Here is a 19,425-nt window from a genome sequence, read left to right on the forward strand (position 1 = left end):
TTTAGCCACAGGAAGGGGTCAGGAGTCTCCCCGCCCCCACCCCCCGCTTGGCTGGGGCTCCCACGGCTGTCTCTACTGGCTGGGGCCCCAGCTGGCTTCCAGCCGTGGGAGTGCGGCGGGGTGTTTCCCCTTCACCTCAGCCAAGGCTCTTCCCGAGCCGGCTTCCAGCTGCTAGAGTCAGCTGTGTACGCACCGGCAGAATGAGTGGTTGGGTTAATGAGCTGGAGTGGATAGAGTCAGAGATGTGCATTATAAACGTGTGGATGGAATCAAAGTGGGTGTGGAATGAATGCTTGGTGCTACGTTTGGGAAGAATGAATGGAGTATATACCCAGGGAATGTCTGAATACAGGTGCAAATTAGACCGTACGGGGGGGGGGGGTGTGTGTGTGCACGCACGCGCGCAAATGCTGGCAGATGTCATTGTCACATCCATTTGTTGTATATTTTAAATATGACCCAATCCTGTAATGTCGTAGGCATGAATAGATTTACGTGTGCATCGCAGGGGCATCAAAGTCCTAGCTTATAAACTTAATAGTGTGGTAACACCTGGATACTTCAACAGATCAAGAGCCCATGGTTAGGCACTGTACAAATACCTAGCAAGATACAGACCTTTCCATGGGTGGTGGGTGAAGGCACAGCTAGGGAAAGTATGTGCTAGCCCTGCCCCTTCTGCCCAGAGCCCTGGTCTTTCTACAACCTCTCCACCCCTCAAGGAGTCAAGCCCAGCTCCCATCCCAGGTTATTCTCCCCAGCCCCTGACCATCCCCAGAGTCCTTAGCATCCCCTGTCCCAGTGGGTAGCATGGCGTCACCCTTCCAGGCTGCCCAGTGTCCTGGCTGGCTTCAAGTCACAGAGGGTCGGGGTTCCTCCCCACCCCTGGCCAGGGTTCCTGCTGCTAGTGATCACCAGTCAGGGCTCTGCGCCCTACCTGGCTTCCAGCCACTGGCTCCTCACGGCTGATGTGCCGCCCTCCCTGCCCTGAAGTGAGCCACCCACGCAGCTCAGAGTGGCCCATTGGCTCCCAAGGGGAGAAGGAGCAGCACCGCCTGCAGCCCATCTCCCCTCACCTTCCCTAGGTGGGCAGGGAGGGCGGGGCAGCTGTTCCCAAGCAAGCTCCATCAGGAGCTGCAGCAGCTCAGTGCCTGTCCTGCTCTGCGCCCCCTCAGCTGTGTACTTGAGGCAAGTGCTTCGGTCGCCTCACCTTTGCTACAGCCCTGCTGTCAGCACACCCACCTGCAGCCCTCCCCTGCTTCCTGTGTGGCCCCCCCGCAGACCCCTTCTGCCAGTGAGCTGGGGAGAACCAGACACAGCCCCCCCGCCCAGCTAGTGTTAGCAGTGTGTTGTTGATGTATTTTCCCTTTTTCTAAGAAATAACGACTATGGATCTATATATGAGAGGGCACAATCTTATGTTCTTGCCTTAGGTTGAAAATTAGCTAGTTACAGGACTGGAATATTTAATAAAATATCTCTTACCTGCAGCATTGGGCACTGTGTAAATAAGAACCAATATTGTGATGCCATAAGTCTGGCACAGTGTAATTAACATGTCTGCATGAGTTCTAGTAAAGTAGTGATCTTGTGTTTGCTTGGCACAATCTTACTGTATGCGTGTGTTTTTGTTACCAATACAGCAAGCGATTGTAAATTTCATTTCACCCTTTATTTGAAAAAATGACTTCAACAGAAAGAAAGTATATTGACAAACGTATCGAGTATGGATTTATTCTGATAATGAGAGCAGGAGTGGAAAGGCCGCAGTGCGTCATGCATGGAAGTTCTTTCCAAAGAATCACTGAAGTCAGAAAAAATTGCAATGTCATTTAAACACTAAACACCATCAATTTAAGAGCAGAGACGTGAATTTTTTTAAACAAACAGGAGAAGGTGTCAGGAAATGCCGGTTTGATGTTGGTGGGTCTTATCAGCAACAAAACATAACTGCCATAGAAGCCTCATACATTGTAGCATTGAAAATTGCAAAAGCTAAGAAAGCGCACACCATAGCCGAGGATCTAATAGTTCCCTGTACCAAGGAGATTGTCCGACTTTTGGTAGTTGCAGATGCTTTGAAAAAACTGCGACCTTTATCTGCGTCCAATAATACAACTAAGTGTAGAATTACCAACGTGTCTAATGTAATCAAATCTCAAGTCATCGAAGAAGTTAAAAATTCTCCTGGAGGATTATTTAGGATGCAGATCGATGACACAACTGAGGTGTGTAATCTTGCACAACTGATGGTGTATGTCTGGTGTATTAAAAATGAATATGTAAAAGAAGAATTTTTGTTCTGCAAACCGCTGGAAACGACGACCACTGCACAAGATGTATTCAATATCTTGAATATTTTCTTTGAAGAACATTCCATAGAATGGAAACACTTTTGTGTGGCATTTGCACAGGTGGGGCTCCTGCTATGTTTAGTCGTAAGTCTGGATTCCAAATCCTGGTTAAAAACGTTTCTCCAAAAGTAATCAGGACTTACTGTTTCATCCATCAGCAAGTACTAGCAATTAAAACTTCACCTATTTCTTTGAACCAGGTACTTAATGACTTTATTAAAGCTGTAAATGTTATTAACTCCAGCATACTCGGAACTTGCATATTCTAAAACCTTTGTTTGGAACTAGGTTCTTTGCACAAAGTATTATTGTTTCACACTGAAGTAAGGTGGCTGTCCAAAGGCAAAGTTCTAAATTGGGTGTTTGAGGTACAAAACGAACTTAAAACGTTTGTGTCACAAAACAAAAGGGAGTTTGAATATTTGTTTACAGAAAACAAGTGGTTGTATAAAATAACAAACTTAGCAGATGTTGTTGGATTACTAAATTTGTCATTTCAAGGACCACATTCTACAATTATCAGATTGTCAGAGAAAATAAAGTCCTTAGCCGCGTCTACACTAGCCGGCTATTTCGAAGTAGCCGTGCCAACTTCGAAATAGCGCCCACTGCATCTACACGTGCCGAGCGCTATTTCAAAGTTGAAATCGACGTAAGGCGGCGAGACGTCGAAGTCGCTATCCTCATGAGATGAGAATAGCGCCCTACTTCGACGTTGAACGTTGAAGTAGGGCACGTGTAGATGATGCGCGTCCCGCAACATAGAAATAGCGTGGTCCTCCATGGTGGCCATCAGCTGAGGGGTTGAGAGACGCTCTCTCCAGCCCCTGAGCTCTATGGTCGCCGCATGCAGCAGCCCCTTAAAGCTCCCCGCCCCCTTATTTCCTGTGCAGGAAGCTGAAAGCTCGTGCAGGCAGCAGCACTGCCACGTGCACAGCCTGCACGGACCTCAGCAGCCCCAGCCCGCAACCTGAACCTCATGGCATCCAGCCAGCCCCCCAGGCACCCACAGGGCATCCTCCCAAGGGGACCCAGGGCTCCCAGCCTGCCAGCCAGTGGGGGAAGAGGCAGCAGGGCCCCTCCTGGACAGAGGCCGAGATCCGGGACCTGCTGGGGCTCTGGGGCGAGGAGGAGGTGCTCCAGGTAATGGGGAGCAAGAGGCGGAACACGGATGCGTTCGCTCGGCTGACCGAGGGCCTGGCCACCCGGGGTCACCCTGACCGCACTCCTGACCATGTCGGGAGTAAGGTGAAGGAGCTGCGGCAGGGTTACGCCCGGGCCCAGGACACGGCCAGCCGATCTGGGGCTGCCCCCACCACTTGCCCCTTTTACAGGGAGCTCAGGTCCATCCTGGGCCCCCGGCACACCTCCTCCCCCCTGGCCACTCTTGACACATCGGCCAATGAGCCCCAGCAGGCCCCGGAGACGGAGTCCGCCCTGGAGGCAAGCCCTGCACCCCAGGGGCCCCCCCAGGAGCCCACCCCTGGGATGCCGGAGGAGGAGGAGGGGGATGACTCCAGCGATGGGGAGCTCCACATCACCCTCCCGTCCTGCAGCTCCAGCAGGGCGTCCACCCAATGGGTGTCCCCCGAACGTGGGAGCGGACCATCAGGTATGTACCCCCCCCGGTGCACACCCCCGGGGTTAAGGGACAGGGACAAGAGACATGACCAGGGCCCTCCACATGCCCAGATGACCATGACCCCAAGGACAGCAGTGGCATGTCTCCCAGAAGAGTGCGTCAGCCCCTGCCCGCCATCAGGACAGCACCGTGCCCCATCCCTGGGGATGTGGGGAGCGGAACCTAGGGTCCCCCGTGGGTGGGGGGACACCCATCATCATCATCAGCATCTCCGGGGGACGGGGATGGGGAACCAGCAGCAGAGGGGTGGGGGGACAAGGGCCACGGGTCAGAGCCCACACTAACGGCTGTCTCCACTCTTGTTCCCCCCTGTGTTCCACAGCTGTACCATCGGAGGGCCCGGAGAGTGCCGGCGAGGTGTCCGTGGTCCCGGAGAGCCCACCAGGGCCATCCCAGCCGGCCAGCCCCTTGGCAGAGCACAGGCCAGCCCCAGGACGAGGCCGACAGAGGAGGAGCCACCCGCGGACGGCCACGGACCCCCAGCTGCTCACGACCCTCCGCTGTCAGCTGGAAGTGTCGGAGTGGTGCCTGCGGGTGGAGGAGCGGCGCCTAGAGCTCCAGGAGCGAGCGCTGGCCTGGTGCCAGGAGGCTTGGGGGGCCTTCATGCGCACGTTCCAACAGATTGTGCAGCACCTGGCCCCCCCGCCGCTCTGCCCGCCGCGCCACCCGCCGCTCCACCTGCCGTCCCTCCACCGTCTGCCACCCTGGGGCCTGCCGCCCAGGGGGACCATGGGCCTGCGGACACCAGCCAGCCCTATTTGCTGGTGCTCCCGGCCCCCATCCAGCCTCGACCACGTTTCCGGCTGAGACATGGGTCGCGCCCCCCCAACACCGGGCGCTGGACAATAGGGTGCGGGGCCGAGGACGTTGCCCCCCCCCCTTGTACATATTCCCTCTATGTTTGTAAATAGTTTTTGTTCTGTTCCCCCATGTATATAGTTCCCCCCTTTCTTCTGTTAATAATAACGTTGCACTGTTTTCTTTCAAACAACATTTCCATTTATTTGAAAGAAAAGCGTGGGGGTGTGTGTGCTCTCGGGTGCTCTGTGGTGTGGGCGTGGGGGCAGGGAGTGTTGTGGAGAATGGGAGGGTGCAGTGGGTGGCTCACCAGCAGCTGGCCCTGCCAGCATTCACCGCGCAGCCTGGTCAAAATGGGCCCGCCGGGTCTCCCGGGCTCGGATCCCCTCAGGGTCGACCTGGCGACTGAGGGCAGCGGGTGGCTGGACGTTGGCCCTGCCAGCCTCCACATCCCAGCCCCGGAAGAAGGCCTCTCCCTTGCTCTCCACCAGGTTGTGGAGTGCACTGCACGTGCCCACAACCTGGGGGATGTTGGTGAGGCCTGCATCCAGGCGGGTGAGGAGACACCTCCAGCGCCCTTTGAGGTGGCCGAAAGTGCGCTCGACCACCTGGCGCGCATGGTTCAAGCGCGTGTTGAACCGCTCCTGGCTGGCTGTGACGTGGCCCGTGTAGGGGTGCATGAGCCAGGGCCGGAGGGGGTATGCCACGTCTGCGACGATGCAGAGGGGCAGGGTGGTGTCCCCCACAGGGATATCCCCCTGGGGGATGTAGGTCCCTGCCTCCAGCCAGTGGGACAGGCCCAAATTTCTGAACACCCGGGCGTCATGGGTGCTGCCAGGCCAGCCAACATAAATGTCCAAGAAGCGGCCTCGGCTGTCCACCAAGGCCTGCAGGACCATGGAATGGTATCCCTTCCTATTGAGGAAGCGTCCTCCGCTGTGCTCTGGGGCACGGATGGGGATATGGGTCCCATCCAGAGCCCCAAAGCAATTTGGGAAGCCCAGGCTGGCAAACCCCGCGATGGCAGCATCCGAGTCCCCAAGCCGCACAAGCCTGTGGAGGAGCAGGGCATTGATTGCGCGGACGACCTGCAGGGGAAAGACATGAGAGAGCACCGGTGAGGGGTGTGCAGGGTGTGTCCGGCCCTCCCCACAGGACTCCCCCCGTCCCCACAGGGCTCCCCACCTCCCTGGGTCCTCTTACCTCCATGAGGACAGCTCCGACGGAGGCCTTGCCCACGCCGAACTACTGCCCTATGGATCAGTAGCTGTCTGGAGTGGCCAGCTTCCAGACAGTGATGCCAACCCGTTTCTCTACTGTCGGGGCACATCGCATGGGGGTGTCCTGGTGCTGTAAGGCAGGGGTGAGCCACTGACAGAGCTCCAGGAATGTCTGTCGGCTCATCTGGAAGTTCCGGAGCCAGCGGTCGTTGTCCCACTCGCTGAGCACCAGCCGCTCCCACCAGTCCGTGCTCGTGGGGTATCTCCACAGCCGGCGGCGTGTGCGGCGGGGGGGGGGTTGGGAGGGCAGCAAGGTCTGGGGCTGCTTCCTCATCCCCTGGGGGCAGCTACTCTTCTACAAATAAAAGATGGTCAGCTGCCTCCTTCATAGCACTGAGCAGGGCAGCCACTGGTCCTGCAGGGGTGGGTGTGGGGGCCTCTGGCGGCTGCTGCTGGGGGTCCATGCTGCTTCCACGGGGTGTGCGGGCTTGTGGCTCTGCAGACTGCGTGCTGTGCAGGCTGAGTGTATCTGGGAGGGGCCCTTTTAAGGGAGCGGCTAGCTGTTGCCCTGGAAGTGTTAGTCCGCTCTGTGACCCTGTCTGCAGCTGTTCCTGGCACCCTTATTTCGATTTGGGCCGCTTTGGTGTGTAGACGCTCCCCTGCAGCGCCTACTTCGATGTAGTGCTGCCCAACGTCGACGTTGAACATCGACGGCACCAGCCCTGGAGGATGTGTAGATGCTATTCATCGAAATAGCTTTTTTCGATTTCGCTACATCGAAATAAGCTATTTCGATGTAGTGTCCCAGTGTAGACGTAGCTCTTGAGAATGAAACTCTAATTATGGATTTAAAAAATTGATATAGACAAAATATATATGTTTCCAGCCCTCGCAACCTTTCTTGAAGAAATTACAAATGATATTAACAATGATTTGCAATTGTCGATTCAGGAGAATTTGAGACATTTAAGTGATGAGCTACGCGGATATTTTCCAGATACAGATGAAAAGTTACTTGGTCTTGCAACAAATCCTTTCAGTGTGGATATTTGTGATGTACCTGAAGTCTCCCAGAAGCAATTTATCGATACAATCAACAGCAATGAGATAAAAGCAGAGTTTTCCACCATGCCAAATAATCAGTTTTGGATCAGATGCAGAGTGGACTACCCCCTTTTGTCAGAAGGTGCTCTGAGAATTTTACTTCCATTTCCAACTACGTTCTTGTGTGAATCAGGCTTCTCACATCTGCTTACAATTAAAAACAAATATCGAAATAAACCAAACCTGGAAGATGATCTTCGATGCGCACTCACTACAACTATTCTGAGGATACAAGAATTAGCAAAGCAAACGCAAGCTCAACCATCCCATTAATTTAAGTTCAGGTGCAACTTCTGTTTTGTAAAATACTAAATTTTATTTATTTTTTGAATGTGCATTTGTTTCTACTATTTTGTACCACCTGTGAATAAACATTTAAGAATACAATTCAGAGTTCTATTTAATTTCAGCCCGAGTGTGACTCCCTTAGCCCCTGATTGTGGGGTTTAAGCTGGGGGGAGAAGTTTGGAGATGCAGTGAGGGGAAGATACTGAACTCTGATTAACTATAGTAAAGGTAGTGTTGTTTTATGAATATATTTCCCCTTTTCTATGAAGTAACTACTATGAATATATAAACATAAGGGGGCGCAATTTTGTATTCTTGACTCAGGTGCAAAATTTGCTAGTTATGGCTCTGGTCACTTCCACCCCACCCCACTCCTGGTTTTGAATGGCCTTGGGTCACCAAATCTTTCTGTCTGGGAAAGGTTGGGAACCGCTGCTCTTGTAGCCATGCTTGGATCTGTCCTCTGTGATCTCCTCTAATTCTATTTTTAACCCCATATAATTTTGGCATTCTAATATATTGTGGCAGTGAGAATCACAGGCTGACTGTGTCTTGTGTGTGTTTGTTTTAAACCGGCTGCCTATTAATTTCCTTGGATGAGCCTCTCATTCTTATGTTATGTGAAGGGACAAATAGCTCTGCTCTCTTCACTTTCTACATACCATTTGTTGTAGACTTCTATCTCCTCACTTTTCTAAACTAAACGGTACCTGTTTTGTTAATTTCTCCTTGTTTGGAAAATGTTCCGTGCCCTGAGCATTTTCATTATCCTCCTCTGCACCTTTTTCAGTAATAATAGACCTTCTTTAGAGCTAGGGCAACTAGAACTGCATGCAGTATTCAAGGTGCAGGAATACTATTGCTTTATATAATGGTGTTAAGATATTTGCTGTTCAAATGTTCTTTCGGTTGTGCTTTTTGAAAAAAGTGAGTCGCAAGGGGTTTTGCACTTCTGTTTTGTTTTATTCTAGAAATACACAATAGATTCAAGCTTAATTCTAGGTTAACAAAGTTTTTTGCACCTGAATGAAGTGTAATTGAAAATAACTTTTCTAGGACTGTAGTTGCTTGTTTGGTTTGTAGATGGCTGTTAATGAGCTCTCTTCTGAGGTCATGTTGTCTAGTGTGGTGTTTCTTAAACTATGAAAAACTCATGGGTGTATATATAATGGTTTATATTTTCTGTTATTAAAATCAGATACAATATTACTTCCTTATTGCTATGGTACATGATTCAATCACTTCATTTTGTTTTTTGCTGTATATGTTGCTGGGTTTTTTGTTTGTTTGTTTTGGTCTGACAGTTTTTCAAAGAAAATTTTCACAGGTGTTCTGCAGAAAAATATGATTGTTTGCCGTTCTGTGGTCTCAAAAAGTATAAAACACTGGTCTAGTGCATCTAAAGCAAAATTGGTAAGGTTTTAATTGTAACCACTTAATATGCCCACTGTGATTTTACTTTCTTTTGTGCTTCTTCCTGTTAGCGGTTGGATAGATATTATTCTCTGTTAGCAAAGGTGATGACAAAAAGTATCTGAATTTTATACGGAAGTGTTGCCTTCTAGAAGCAGTCAAGACAGGGATAACATATAACATAATTCTAGGGGAGTTCTCTGATCAAGTAGCTGGCATCGCGTAAAAGAAAAGCTTTTATTTCTGTTGCTGAAGATTTCAGTCTTTTAGGTGTAAGGAATGTGCCAGCTGGTGCTCCATACTGCTGAAGGATTTGGGGAATATGACCTTTAGAGATCATTTGCATGAAAATACAAAGGTGTGCAAATAAAGCCTGATGGGTAGCAGGTGAAGCAATGAGTATGTTGTTGTAAAGTCACAATTTATGCTGTCACCCGGTGTAAGAATTGTGTAGTCTCACCAATGCTTGAAGTTGTTGTGAGGGTACAGGGTGGACATCATCGCTGTGTAAGATATGGATTGCACAGGGCTCCCCCCATCTGAGCATTGTGAGGCAGCAGGGGTTATTGGTTGAACCAGCTGCTTGGGAGCCTTAGGCTAAACTGAGCCTCGGTCATATTGCCATAAGACTGGTTTGACTAACCCTCTTCTCCCCCGCTTCACAACCAACTCTTTAAAGATAGAACTAAAAGTCGGATGCTGGGGTTGGTATTCTTTTTGTGTGAGAATCCACCCTCGTGGATATTGAGATTGAGAGCCGAAATCACAAGGTAGCAGCTGAAGCCACTGAGCTGAAATCACAGGGTTTTGCCTCAAGCCAGACCCACAAAGTGGTGGACAGGCATCTGGCAGGAGCAACTGGTGGGCAGTCAGCAGGGTGGCTGGCAGGAGCAACCAGCAGGTGGCCGGTAGGAGAAGCAGCAGGCGGCCAGCAGGGCAGGTGGCAAGAGCAAGTGGAGCACAGGTCCAGTACAAGTTGCCTCAAGCTGAATGAGGGAATGCATCAGGGTGATGTGTCAGGGACAGCATGTACTCGACAGAGTTGCAAGTGGAGCATTTGAAGCGGGGAGCAGAGAAAGTTTAGGTATGTGAATGGGACCCTTACAGTATCAGACAAGTGAGCCTGAGAGGCAAAGGACACTGCACAATCTATTTGAGTTGGGACAGTTGAGGGTTGGTTATGAACTCTGGGTGTGGTAATTTCCCAAGCTAAAGCCATGTGACTTCTCTGCCTCTTTCATTAAAAGTTCTTTTCTACACTCAGACTCTGTGCTTGCGAGTGGGGAAGCCTTGCCTCTCCGAGGTGTCCAGGGGCGTGTGAATTTACCAGGCTACTGGGTGGGGACTCAAGCCAGTTCTATGTGAGACGGATGAAAAGAAACCCCTAGATACTGAACCTGGCCCTGGTTGCCTCTGACTGCTTCTGGAAGAAGGGTGCAATAATTTTTTTTTCGACATGAGAGCAGCAATGATGGGATGAAAGCTTGATCCAGATGGCCCTCAGTAGAGCTGATTTGGAGTACACAGTTTGTTGAAGCACATAGTTTTATCAAGAGAAACTTTTTGCAAGAAAGTGTCAGTTTCAATGAAGCTTGTGTTGGGAAGGATTCTCAAGTCCGGGGGCCCCTGTCTTGCCAAAATGTGTGTGTGAATTATGCTCCCCTGAATAGGTTGGTGATTGGGTGCTCACTGGGGATGGGATTCAAATCCCTGCATCTCCTATATCCCAGGTGAATGCCTACTTACCAGGCTATCAGCTGTTCCGGGATGTGAGGAGAAAAGCTTCCCTGATTTTAAAAAAGGGGTGAGGATTCTTTTTTCCATTTTTTTCCCCATGTTAAACTGGAAATTTTGGAAATCCTAGCAATTTCTGTGGGTCCTCCAAAATATTCCTTGTCCAATCCCAGGCCAGAGCTCTCTAATTCCCACTGAACTTACTGGGAATTTCTGTGGCCCACTCCTTGGAATCTTGCCATATAGGAATAACTTTTAAACTCCTGGCACTCCATTGCTGGGGCCTAGAAGAGGTGGAGGTCTCGCTTGTTTTAAGGCCCTGGCTGCAATATGCTGACGGCTTCCTGGGAGGTGTTGAGTGCCCCCAACGAAAGTCAGCATCTTCCAGGGTATGGGTCTGCAGGAGTTCAAATGAAACCAGACAATTTAAAAAACTATTCCAAGCAAAGTGACCAACCAAAAAATACACATCACACACAAGTTGGGGGCTCAATCCTGAAAACTATTGACATATGAAGAGTGCCTGTGCAACCCACACATCAAGGGGTGTGGCTCACTGTCCCATGTACTGGCACCTAGACCACTTACACGGACAAAGAATGAGTCTCCTCTGGAGCTTTAGCTGAGAGCCAGCTGGCTTTTAGCTCAAATTATAGAGGCTCCTGCACTAAGGCCAGGCCTACACTAAACCTTAAAGTCGATTGCAGATACTCAGTTCCAGCTCTGGTGATTGTGTAGCTGGTATCGACTTATCTACTATTGATTTACTGGGCCATCTTCACTGAAGGAGATCAGCTGGAGAAACTCTCCCTTTGACTTCCCTTACCCCTCGCGAGATTGAGCAGTACAAGGGCTGACTGTCGACTGCCGATAGTTCGATTTTGTGCGTCCCTGCTGGGCACATGAAATTGAACCACGGAAGACTGACCCTAACTGGGTCCATCTAGCAGGTAGTGTAGATGTACTCTAAGCTCCAGATGTCCCAGCTTCGAGTCCACCTGCCCCTGCAAATATTCCCATTGACAGCAGAAGGCATGACTGAGTGCAACTCATGTGTTAAATGATCAGCAAACTTGAGCTCTCAGTTCACTTTAAGGCAGTGTCATGATGCAGTCATATTTAGTCATGCCACCATATGTTTTCTGAGTTGTTGAAGGTCCTGCCAGTGATTCTTATCATAAACTTTGTTTGATTTTTGCTTCTCTTTTCAACAAGGACATGGTACGTTAGACATTGCCAAGGCATATGCTGACTTTAGACTCATTGACCTGCTGCAAGAAAAACTGGATCATCTGCCAAAACCACCAGAAACCAAAGCGGATAAAGGGAATAAAACAAAGAAAGCTGGCAAGTCTAAACCCGCTACCAAGCCCAAACCTATGGAGTCTGAAACTGCAGAAGAGGAGGTATAACAGAGGGTGTGGGGTAATGAAATATAACTAAGAAGGGGATTTTGTTTGCCAGCTGTTACTAAAATGCTGGTTTCTTCATTTATTTCCAGACAAAAGCTATGAAGATGCTCTACAACATGCTTAAGCGAACTATACTAGTGTTAAAACGGGGCTGAGAGAAAAGATCGAGGCAGGGGATGCCAGGGAGTCAGGGTTCAGTCCCAGACTTTTCCACAGGCTTCCTTGTATGACCTTGGGCAGGTCCCTCTCTGAAAATTGGCTTGTTTATTTAGACTGGAAACTCCCTGGGGTGGAACAGTGCCTCTGGTGCTAGCGTCTCAGACAAACGCTATGAGAAGCATTTCAGCTCCTCAGTCATGTGAACTTGCTTTTTTGTTTCTCTGGTCCCTGAACTCCGGCCTTCCATTCAGGCCTGCGAACATGGGGCAGGGGGGCAGTTGTCCCCAGGCCTGGCCTTTCAAAGGGGCCCAGAGCTCCAGCTCCTGCCAAAGTAGCAGCAGTAGCAGCAGCCTGAGCTCCGGGCCCCTTCAAATTGCTTCAGCAGCACAGCTCCAGCTGTGCGGGGCTTGGAGGGAGTGCGGGGCCCAGAGCTGTGGTCCTAGTGGTGCTGAAGGCCGAATGCCCACCTCCCCTGCCACCATTGGCCCAGTCCCTTCCAGGCCACAGAGCTTGGCCCCTTTCCCACCTTGCCCCAGGGCCTGCTACGACTCTCAGCGGTACAGCTCCCAGGGGTCTCCTCACTGTGCCCCCTCAGGAATTTCTGTCACACTGGCATAAAATGAATCACTTTTTGCCTATGCAACCCCTTCTTTTACTTTGCAATATCCTGATTTGCTGTCCCAGAAGGTTCAGCATGAGATGAAGATACTACTGATCAGATTCCAAAATGCAGTATTGGTGGTGGTGCAGGCTGGAGTGGGGAGGAATTTAGGTCTTCACGAGCCTGAGCAGACCTGTGAGGAGAGGAAGGTTACCCCCAGCATGTGTGCTGGAGATTTACAGCAAGCAGAAGTAGTGACTGAGAGGCAGCCTGGACCTCACAGAGGCGGAGAAAGTTACAGAATAAGAGCTCAGTTGTCAGCCCCCTTGTGCTTCCCACAGCTCCTGCTGGGCCAGAAGGGTTGCATTGTGCCTGGCCTCCAAGCCAGAATACCTGAGGGCCAAGGTAACAAATTCTGTGGGAGCAAGACCTGACCCATGAGAGTGCAGAGCACGGCAGATAGAATGAGGGAGTTCATACTATCACTTACGATAATGATGATTCATTTATTTGTATTATTCTAACACAGTACAAGCCTTGTTATCCAGCACATTCACATCTGGAAAACTCAGTTAACCTGCATCTTCTATAGATGAGAATACAATTCCCCCTTTGGTTAGCTGGAAAAATTCCAATAGCTCGATGGCATCATTTTCAGGCACTTCGAGAAGTCATTTTTGTAAACTTGCAGCAGTAAAGGATGTTTTTGTAACCAGCGATTAGCTGAAAACCCTCATCCTCCATGCAGGCTGGATAAGAAAGCTTGTAGTGTGTCGAGATGCCCCACTCCTGAGGCAGAACCCCATTATGTGAGGTTTTGCAGAAACACTGAACAAAAAGACAGTTCCTGTCCCCAGAGTTTTCACTCTAAATATGTTAAATGTCTTTCCAAAGGTCACACAGGCAGTCTATGTCAGAGCCACAAACCCAGCTCATCAGAGCAAAAACTTTACCCACAGCTTCAGCCTTCCTTTCTGCTAAGCCACACAGTCAGTACCCAGAACCATGCTTGTGTGGCCTCAGTTGTGTCAGTGGATTTGGTCCCAGAAAGCAGGCAAAGAACATAATCACTCTCACAGAAGCAGGAATCTAAGTAGCAAGTAGCACTTGTCCCTCACCAAGAAAATTTACTTTGTTTAAAGTCTGTACCCTGCAACATTTGGTTTCTGAATGACGCGTACCTGCTGCTTTGGACTCGTGTAGTACTCATTTATCAGTTAAAACTGTGCATCTTAGTGCAGGGTCACCCACTGTCCAGGGCTGGTGTGTGATATTCCAGGAATCATGTGTTCTATGGTATCTAAATACAAAGTAGAGAAATGTTCTTTTTCATTGTATAATTTTTCCTGTCATCACATCATAGTACTATAGGGACTGAGGGCATGTCTTTACTACCAGCTGGACTGACAGGCAGTGATATGTCCAGCAGGGTTTGATTTATTGCATCTACTATAGTATAGACACAATAAATCGACTGCTAAGCACTCTCCCATTGATTCTGATACTCCACCACAATGAGAAGCCCAGGCCGAGTTGAGTGGAGAGCTCAGCAGTTGATTTCATGCTGTGAAGATCCCACAGTAAGGAGGCCTAAGTATGTTGACTTCAGCTACGTTATTTGCAGAAGTGGAAAAAGTACCCAAAAAGTTACTTGAGTAAAAGTACAGCTGTTTGGGGGTCGGGGGGAAGAGAGGTGGAACGCACTTAAATACAAGTCACTAGCATACTTCTGGAACACTACTTCAGTAACAGCACACACACATCACATCACATCACATCTTGATTGTACTCAGGTATCCAGAAGTGAAAGCAGCTGCACTTTTACTTGAGTAACTTTTTGGGTACTTTTTCCACCTCTGGTTATTTGCATATCTGAAGTTGCGTAACTTAGGTCGATGGCCCATGATTGTATAGACAAGGCCTGAGCTGCAGGTGATCATGATTTGTTAAAAGCACAGCTTGTTATATCTATGGCCTGACCCCAAGCTCTTTAAGTCTACTGGAAGACTTCCATTCAGTTAAATGGGCTTTGGATAAAGACTTTTGATATTTTTTTCTGTTGTGGCTCTGCTTTTACCACTTGTTTTGCTTCTTCACAGGCTGAGCTCTTTGACTCATGTTTTTCACACCTAGTGTCTGTTCTGGGTGTTCTTCTCCCTTGTGTGTTCTCTGCACCCCAGAGAAAGCCCTGAGTACCTGATTATTTCTTTCTAATTCACATACTAACTCCAGCCTTTTCAGCTTCAGTGTAACTATGGTATTTTCAATCCTGACTTTCTTCTGTGTTCATCAGCTTTTTAATCAGCCCCAGGAGACTTTATTGAGAGAGACAATGCAAATATTCCCTCTCTGGGACTAAAAATATTTTCCTTACAGAAATCCTACTCTTTACAACCTAGAGCAGTGGGTCCTAACTTGGGGTCCGCAGACCCCTGGAGGTCCATGAGGGCATTGCAGGGGATCTGTGGGGAAAAAGAAAAAGAAAAATGATCATAGAAAATAAGTTTTAAATTGCAAAGTTATGATTATTTTTAAATTAAATCATCTTTCAATAATGTTATTAATTGCTGTCCAAAAAGCTATATTGTGGTTTCCTTGTTCATTTAATGAAGTGTACATAGCGGCTAGAATTGGCTTTTATGAGGGTCTGTGAATGGTTTTTGTGGGGGCTATTGTGGGGTTTGTGCCTGATTTGTGGGGGTGACTTGGAGTCTGCACTAAGGGACCACTGACCTAGGAAAAATGTGACTGAGATAAGACGCCAAACTCTGGTCACCCCTTTGCTGCAGATGCTTTCTGGGCTTTTCTTTTATAAGCTTTCTAATTGATATTTGTAGTACATGAAAAAAGCATCAAGCTGTCTAAACTTGTCAACCAACTCCCTTGCAAATGTTAATGTTTCATCTGTGAATTCCCAAGAACTTGATCCATGTGCCTAACACTTTTTAAACTTCCGTCATTTTTTTCTAATAAATGCTTAAATATTAATTTAAAATTGCTCAGTATACACACACACACACACACACACACACACTGGCTGTTAAAAGAAATATCCTACATCAAGTAGTATGTACAGTGTTTGAAAGGGTGACGTAGTTATCTTGTGCTGAAACTTTTGCAGCCACCTCCTCCAGTTGCAGAAAAATCTATTTTTGAAGAAAAGAGAGAATCCCTTAAGGACAATGTTATTCATCTGAATTCTCTGATAACCAGTGGAGCTACTAAGAAAGTGGATATCACATTCCTACCTAGAAAAGTAAGTATATTAGCAGATCCTCAATCCTGTTGCATTTGAATACTGTCATGGCTAGGACAATATTCTCTGGTATAAATATGTACAGCTTGATTGAAGTAAAAATTAGTTCAGTGGAGCTGAACTCATTCACACCAGCAGAGAATCTGACCCAATAGGTTCAGAAATGTCAAAAATATTCAACTTTTATTTGCATTATTTGGAAACATGGCCTTCATAACTACAGGTTGAGCCTCTCTAGTCTGGCACCGTCTTGTCCAACAACATCCATAATCTGGCATGATTTTGATTAGCTGGACAACTACTTATCATGGGTGTGGCCAAGTTTTCCATGGTCCAATAAAATTTGTTTCCATCCACCAGTCACGGCTGTCGGTGTTCTGTGCTGTTATTTAGCTCCAGTTTACCCTTAGCGGTCTTCTAAGAGCCCAGTAAGCAGTGGGAGTGTTGGTAATGCTGCTAGACAATTTCACCCACTTGTGGTCCAGCAAATTCTCTCACTCAGCACTGATCAGGTCTTGAGGATGCCAGACTAGAGAGGTTCAAACTGTCGTGTCACTTGTTTGCTCCGCTCCAGAGAAGCCATTTTCTTCTGACTTTTGAAATTAATATCTTCAGTATTTTTAATCACAAGTGAGTTGATCAAAGAGCAACAGCCTGATAAAAATCCAGGTGATTTCCCTCTGAAAAACATACAACTTCATTGCTAATGGTGTAAAGCTATCAGGGCATAAAGCTAATCCCAGTGAACAAGGGTAAACTCCAGATCAGCTTTCCTCACCTTTTTGTACGGTTATTAAGGGGAAGGGCTGTAAGGATGGCTGCTCTGGGGAGATGGGGAAGAGTACCTTTAGAAAAGCAGGACTGTCATTTGACTGTCTTAAATCGATGCTAGGAAGTCTTTCTACTTACTCATCAAAGATGTTACTAGTTTATTTGACTTTCCCGTTAGCAGCAGTCATTTCTGAGGAAAAGGCTTTGCTAAAGACACTATGGCCATGTCAACATGGGCAGCTTCTGTCAACAGAAGTCACTGTCCACAGGGAAATCTCGACAGAACCTGTCGGCAGATTGCCGCTACATACAACTTGCTGTGTCACATGGGCACTCAGTTGACAACACACTGTCGACAGAAGTGTTTTCTCTGTTCAGGAACAGGGATAAAACTGCTGGCAGAACAGCTGACTTCTAGCGACAAACTCTTGACAGAGCAATTTAGCTGTGTAGATGCTGTGGAGTGTTGTCGACAGAACTTGCCGTGTCGACGCAGCCCATACGTACAATTGTAACTATATTAAATGTATGTTAAAATGTATAACATCTTTGAAGGCTGTAAACCTTCATGCTTCAGGTGTAAGCTAACTTTGGACTGTTGGGGTTTAGGGCAGGTCTACACTAGGCAGGTAAGTTGATTGTAGATACGAAGTTCTAGCTACGGCTATTGTGTGCTTAGAATTGACCTATCTGCAACTGACTCACCTGGCCATCCTCACAGAGGGAGGCTGATAGGAGAAACTTTCCTGTTGACCTCCTTACACTGTGATATTGAGGAGTACAGGGGTTGACTGGTGACCCCAGATGGTTCAGTTTTTTGTGTCTCTAACAGGTGTGTGAAATCGAACCCAGAAGCTTGTCCCTGAGCAGGTCGATCTTCTGCATATTATAGACATAACCTTCGAGGGAAACTTTCCCTTTGGGCAAGTTATCCCATGAGTACCCCTTCCTCTAGAGCAGTTGGTCTTGGGTCACTGTTGGAATCATAGAATCACAGGGCTGGAAGGGACCTCAGGAGGTCACCTAGTCCAGCCGCCTGCTTCCAGCAGGATCAACCTCATCTGAGTCATCCCTGCCAGGACCTTGTCAAGCCGGGACATAAAAACCTCCAGGGATGGATAATCCACCACCTCTCTAGGCAATGCATTCCAGTGCTTCACCACCCTCCTGGTGAAGTAGTTTTTCCTAATTTTCTTGTGAGGGATGGATCCTGAGCTAGCCAGATCACTTTTGTGATCTAGAATGGCCATTCCTGTATTATTGCAACAGTTAGTGGTAATATATACTCCAGGATCACTATTAATCCAGCAGTTGCAGGTGAAATCTGTGGCAGCTGCCCATGCTCGCTGACTGAACAACCAGGCCCCAGTTCTTTTTCAAAGTGTATTTGGAAACATTTGTCCTCACCTACAACGCTCTATTTGCTCCATCTGTGGTCTTCACAGTCTCACACAAGCTGGACATTCATTTTTTCTATATGCAGAAGTTCATTGTCATGTGACAATAGTAAAGAGTCTGTGCCATATGATTCTTTACAACTGTTAAAGATATTTGGAAGTTACAGTGTGGAATTTTCTGTCCTTGTGTCATCTTTCAGCAGGGAACGATATTTGGTTGTGCCAGGGATACAAGCAGGTGGCAGTGCTGCATGTGACCTCCCATGCCTACTAATATTTTATTTAGTTGGAAGAGGTGTTGTAACCATACAGACTATTTTTTGGGGGAGATCTTTAAATATATCAAAGGAACACAGGGTAGGATTTTCCAAAGCCTATAAAAGAGAACTAAGTTTCCAGTTCCCATGGGAAGTCAATGAAAGTTAAGTATCTAACTCGGTTAGGTGCTTTTTAAGCATTCCACCCTTAATTCGTTGTAATTAATGTAAGATCATGGTACATTTCAGGGTTTAAATCATAGATCTCCCAGCTGGTAAAGCAAATATTTAATTAAATAACCAATTGTTTATCTCTCTGATCTTGATTCTAATTAAAAAAACTATATTAACATTTTTGAGACAATTGCATAAGCATTATTTGTTAATTGGAACATTGTAGAACATACTAATGCTTAATTTTTACAATTGTATTTATTTTTGTTTTCCAGACATGGTGTCCAGAAGCTACAACAGCCAATCTAATCAGAAAGCGGGAATTGCGTCGGGAGCGCTTTACTTATGAAGTGGATTTTGAAGACTTCATGATGCCATTTAAGAAGAATTTCATGGAAAAAGCCCGTGCATTAGAAATGACTTCTTAAGTGAATTCATTCTTTTCTTTGCATCAAAGTTCAGAAGGATGCTCTTTTGCAAGGACAGAATCATGTTACCCTTATTTAATGCCCCTCAATTATGATAAAATTGTGGCAAAATGGTTATTTTTTTCTTTGCACAGTATGTGGTTTCTCTGTAGTTGATGGCTGAATCTGAAAAAAAAGGCTGAAGCTAAAATTCTAGGATCCTAAAAGGATCAGGCCAGTGTGTGCAGAGTCTAGTTCCATAAAACAATACATCCTTTTTCATTTATAATCGTAGGCAATATTGGCTACAGCATTATGCGTCAATATTCTTGGACACAGGGCAAGGCTCATCTAAGGACAAGTAGGTTTCTATTCATCTTTCTGTTATTAGCCAATTTTAAAAAAGAGTAAATTACAAACAGGCCCAATAGTCTCTAC

At 47.5% G+C, this 19,425-nt stretch overlaps 1 protein-coding gene across 1 annotated transcript in view; it reads left to right on the top strand.

The window, feature by feature from the left end:
• The window catches only part of ANKEF1 (ankyrin repeat and EF-hand domain containing 1), a 39,187-nt gene extending 20,085 nt beyond the window's left edge, over positions 1 to 19,102 (top strand). The window contains exons 7-9 of the mRNA XM_074988469.1: positions 11,769 to 11,959; positions 15,847 to 15,981; positions 18,856 to 19,102. Coding sequence (XP_074844570.1) covers positions 11,769 to 11,959; positions 15,847 to 15,981; positions 18,856 to 19,008 — 479 coding nt within the window. The 3' untranslated portion in view covers positions 19,009 to 19,102. The remainder of the gene's footprint in view (positions 1 to 11,768; positions 11,960 to 15,846; positions 15,982 to 18,855) is intronic.
• Positions 19,103 to 19,425: the final 323 nt, after the last annotated feature.

Source organism: Carettochelys insculpta, chromosome 3 (assembly GCF_033958435.1).
Source record: "Carettochelys insculpta isolate YL-2023 chromosome 3, ASM3395843v1, whole genome shotgun sequence".
In the NCBI taxonomy this organism is placed as follows: Eukaryota; Metazoa; Chordata; order Testudines; family Carettochelyidae; genus Carettochelys; species Carettochelys insculpta.